The sequence below is a fragment of the Palaemon carinicauda genome, chromosome 18 (genome assembly GCF_036898095.1).
Source record: "Palaemon carinicauda isolate YSFRI2023 chromosome 18, ASM3689809v2, whole genome shotgun sequence".
Taxonomy (NCBI): Eukaryota; Metazoa; Arthropoda; class Malacostraca; order Decapoda; family Palaemonidae; genus Palaemon; species Palaemon carinicauda.
Window position 1 is genome coordinate 121,876,331 of NC_090742.1, and position 5,000 is coordinate 121,881,330.

Sequence of the window (5,000 nt, forward strand, 5' to 3'; positions counted from 1 at the left end):
GTTTTGTCCCGTGTTAGTCTGTAGGACATTGTCCCCTCACGGATCAGTCTGTTGTGCATTTGTCTATCACTGGTCAGTCTGTGGGACATTGTTCTATGGCAGTTTGGTCTATAGAGCATTGTACTGTCATGGGTCGGTCTGTAGGACACTTTTCTGTCACAGATAGGTCTATAGGTTGGTCTGTAGGAAATTGTGCTGTAGCTTTTCGGTTAGTAGGACATTGTACTGTCACAGGTCGGTCAGTAAAACATTGTCCTGTGGCTGGTAGGTCTGCAGAACATTGTCCTGTTGCTGGTCAGGTTGTAGGACATTTTCCTGTCACAGTGGGTCTGTAGGATATTTTCCTCTCACTGGTTGGTCTTTAGGACATTGCCCTGTCACGGGTCAGTCTGAAGGATATTGCCCTGTCATGGGTTGGTCTGTATGACATTTTCCTATCACATATAGTCTATAGGACATTTTTCTGTAATGGGTCAGTCTATAGGACATTTTCCTGTCACGGGTCGGTCTGTAAGAAATTGTCCTGCAACTGGTCAGTTTGTATGTCATTGTCCTGTCATGAGTCGGTCTGTAGGAAATATTCCTGTCACGGGTCGGTCGGTAGGACATTGTCCTGTCACAGGTCGATCCGTAGGACATTTTCCAGTCCCGGGTAGGTTTGTAGGACATTGTCCAGTCACGGGTTAATCTGTAGGACATTGTCCTGCATCTGGTCAGTCTGTAGGTCATTGCCCTTTCATGGGTCGGTCTGTAGGAAATATTCCTGTCACGGGTAGGTTGGTAGGACATTGTCTTGTCACGGGTCGATCCGTAGGACATTTTCCTATCACTGGACGGTTTGAAGGACTTTGTCCTGTTGTATTAGTGCGTAAGAAATTTCAATTTACAGGTCGGTCTGTAGGACATATTCTTGTCACAGGTCAGTCTGTAAATTTTTTTTCTGTCCTGTGTCGGTTTGTCGGATATTTATCTGTCACGGGTCGGTCTGTAGGACATTTTTCTGTAATGGCCATCTGTAAGACATTTTCCTGTCATGGGTCAGTCTGTAGGACATTTTCCAGTCACTGGTCGGTCTGTATGACATTTTCCTGGCACAGGTTGGTCTGGAGTACATTTTCCTGTCACGGGTCAGTTTGTAGGAAATTTTCCTGTCATGAGTCGGTCTGTAGGACATTTTCCTCTCTCGGATCGGTCTGTAGGACATTTTCCCCTCACGGGCCGTTCTGTAAGGCATTGTCCTGTCAGAGGACGGTCTGTAGGATATTTTCCTTTCACGGGTCGGTCTGTAGGACATTATGCTGTGGTGGTCTTTCTATAGGACATTATCCAGTGGTGGTCTTTCTATAGGACATTATCCTGTTACTGGTCGGTCTGTATGATATTGTCCTAATGCTGGTCTTTTTATAAGACATTGTCCTGTTGCTGTTCGGTCTGTGCGACATTGTTCTGTAGTTGGCCTAAGTCACTCTCGAGCGACCTTTGAACTTTCAAATGTGGTATCTACTATGACCTTCATAAGACAATAAGAAAATTCTCATCCGGAATTCTGAGTGGATAATGGATCGCCTCTCGGTAGCAGAATCTCAGTAGCTATTGTCTTTTTAATTTAGTGTCATTGCAAACATTTAAGGAGGGAATTGATTAAACGACTGGTAACAGTCATAATCGCATTCGTTGGAGATTTATTTTACGATGAAAACTTGCAGCAGTAATCGAGAACTTCGGTGGAATTAGCCAATTCGTTGATAACAGTTGTTGAATGGTGATGCTGTGATTAACATAAATGTAATGATTCAAGGAATCATCGAAACGATATGTCTTAAACAGTAAGGATTAATATCGTGAGCAATATTTTCCTATATGAATTTTTATTTATAAAGGTATAATTTTGTAAATAGTTTGTTTCATTCGAATTAGAGAGAATGAGTAAATCTGTAAAAACAGCTACAAAGTTGGAAATAATCATGGATCGATATAAGAATCGTAACGGATGGTATTATAAAGAAAATTACACCAAAATTTATATATAGATTCAGAATATATATATATATATATATATATATATATATATATATATATATATATGTATATATATACATATATATATATGTATATATATATATATATATATATATATATATATATATATATATATATATATATATATATATATATATATATACAGAGAGAGAGAGAGAGAGAGAGAGAGAGAGAGAGAGAGAGAGGAGAGAGAGAGAGAGAGAGAGAGAGAGAGAGAGAGAGAGGTTTGTTGAGTCATTTATAATTATTACTTTACTCGGCTCATTGATTGAAAATTACTCAGTGAGCCTTGCTCTCTCTCTCTCTCTCTCTCTCTCTCTCTCTCTCTCTCTCTCTCTCTCTCTCTCTCTCTCTTAGAAAATCTAGATTTCAATAAACGCATTTTGGTCAAATAAGTTCATTGCCTAAGTAAATTGAAGGTGCAGTACTATTTTCAAAACCAAAGTATAAGTTGAATAAATACCCATTTTTCCAATTGCAATAATATGCCTACATTCTCTCTCTCTCTCTCTCTCTCTCTCTCTCTCTCTCTCTCTCTCTCTCTCTCTCTCCTCTCTCTCCTCTCTCTCTCTCTCTGTGCATGTGTGTGTGTTTTTTATATAAGGCGTATTCTTTTATGTCTCAATCTATTTCTTAACCTTCAAAATGCAGGAGACTGTAATATGATATTCACCACTAAAGTAGATATCTATCAACTATCAGCGTAAGAAAATAGTTCATATCCCTTGAAAGCTTAACATTACATTTTGTATTGGTATTACTGTGTTTATAACCTAAATATAGGAAAAATATTAACATGATATTCATATTTATTTCCAGTCAAGCTCAGTGGCATTGTTAGACTTATAACTACTCTGTCTCTCCCCATCCCTCGTGTAGATGAGAAGGAATAGCCAAAACCTGGTGACAGAGTGTACAACAAAACCTACACTGTACTTTAGGTGTGTGCATATTTGTCTAACTATATAGGAGCCATTTTGACAGGTCAGGACCACCAGTTTATTATAATCTCCAATTGACCGTAACTACTAAAACTAGGAATTTTTTTTTTCTTCGAAAGGTTTAGTATTCTCGTGGAAAATATCTTGTTGTTTGGAACTCAAAAGTTTAAGGTCTTTTAACCGAAGTCAGAATACTCGAGCAGCATCTCCATTTACACCTGTTTATTTGACACAGAATCATGAAACTGATAAAAGATGATAAGAAAATTAAATTTTACGCAGATAAAGTGTATTTTAAATCTCTTTATCTCGTAAAGAGAGAGAGAGAGAGAGAGAGAGAGAGAGAGAGAGAGAGAGAGAGAGAGAGAGAGAGAGGAGAGAGAGAGAGAGAGAATTAGTACGAAATATATACGAATGTCGTCTTCTATTTATTTTTTTGTGTTATTTCACTTTGGGCTCTGATCCCGAGGTCGTTAAGAGTAAAAAATATATGGCTTATTTGGATATGAAAAACACGTCTAAATATGCAAAATCTCTCATTAATTGAATGCCAAGTAACAAAGTACCAATTAGCTACGATGGTGAAAATGGGTTGATTTCAATTCTAAGTACAAAACACCTGAATTTGCCAGGTATAATTACAGAAGAATTGTATTGAATTTTATCTTTCTTCGTGGCCAAATGGTTTAGTTACTGTCTCTACAAGTTCGCCGGACCAGGGTTCGATTCCCGGCCGGTCACAAGCTCTTGTCTTTGTATGATTTCGACTGGGGCTCTGATCCCGAGATTGTTAAGATAATATATATATATATATATATATATATATATATATATATATATATATATATATATATATATATATGCCTATGCATGCATACATGCCTACAATACCTACAAACACGCACACACACACACACACACACACACACATATATATATATATATATATATATATATATATATATATATATATATATATGCATATGTATATATATACATATATATATATATATATATGTATATATATATACATATATATATATATAGTATATATATATATATATATATATATATATATATATATTATATATATATATATAATATATACATGTGTGTATGTTATCGTCCATTCATACATATGTGGAAATGATTATTCCTTGTGATCGTGTTTTGGATATCATATTTAAATCAGATTTATCCTAACGCTGATCATACTTTGCATCAAGATTCGCAAAGGCTCTTAAAAGCTGCCCCTTAGTACTTAAAATGCTATTAACCTTAATAGCCCAACCAAATCTAACATGGTGCTATAAGTAGTAGTGCTACAGTATGTTTAAAATGGCAACACTGTCCTCGATATTGCAACTAAACCAAAATAGGTTTTATGTTGTATTCATTTGATTTCTTAGATAATATTTTTAAGTCATCGTTGTTTTTCCTCCCTGTTATTTTATATCCTTCGTTGTTTGTTTAGCCTGTTGGGACCTTGGAATACTAACGTCATGCTTTTAGGAACAGTTTCAAAGCAGTTTTAATATAGATTTTATGGCGTACACATACACATACGTTTAATTCTTTCGTTTTAGTGAGTCTCAGATTCAAGGTGGATTCCCATTAACCACCTGGCGTGAGAGGATTAGGGTTGCATCTAACAACGTTTTTGTCAAGCGCCACCTGAGGGGAAGCTAATCCTTCGGGAACACCTGTAGTTATATTGGTAAGAGCATAGATCTGGAGACCGGAGGTACTTTGGAATGCTTGCTAGAGAGAGAGAGAGAGAGAGAGAGAGAGAGAGAGGAGAGAGAGAGAGAGGAGAGGAGAGAGAGAGAGAGAGAGTTTTATCAGTTGCCAAAATGTTTAACAATTATTAGCAATTCTTTTTTTTCTTTTTAGGGTTGTTGTAGCCGATTGAAAACGTCCCTGCGTAGCGTTCTGACGGACAGGAGTTCGAGTCACGCTCAAACTCGATAGTCTCTTGTAGTGTCTGCAACCTCGCCATCCTTGAGAGCTAAGGATGGG

The 5,000-nt window shown here is 36.9% G+C and overlaps 1 protein-coding gene across 1 annotated transcript; it reads right to left on the minus strand.

The window, feature by feature from the left end:
• Positions 1-384: 384 nt before the first annotated feature.
• Positions 385-819, minus strand: LOC137657529 (adhesive plaque matrix protein-like). The gene has a single exon (XM_068391866.1). It carries the CDS (start codon positions 817-819, stop codon positions 385-387), a length of 435 nt encoding a protein of 144 aa, XP_068247967.1.
• Between the last annotated feature and the right edge of the window lie 4,181 nt (positions 820-5,000).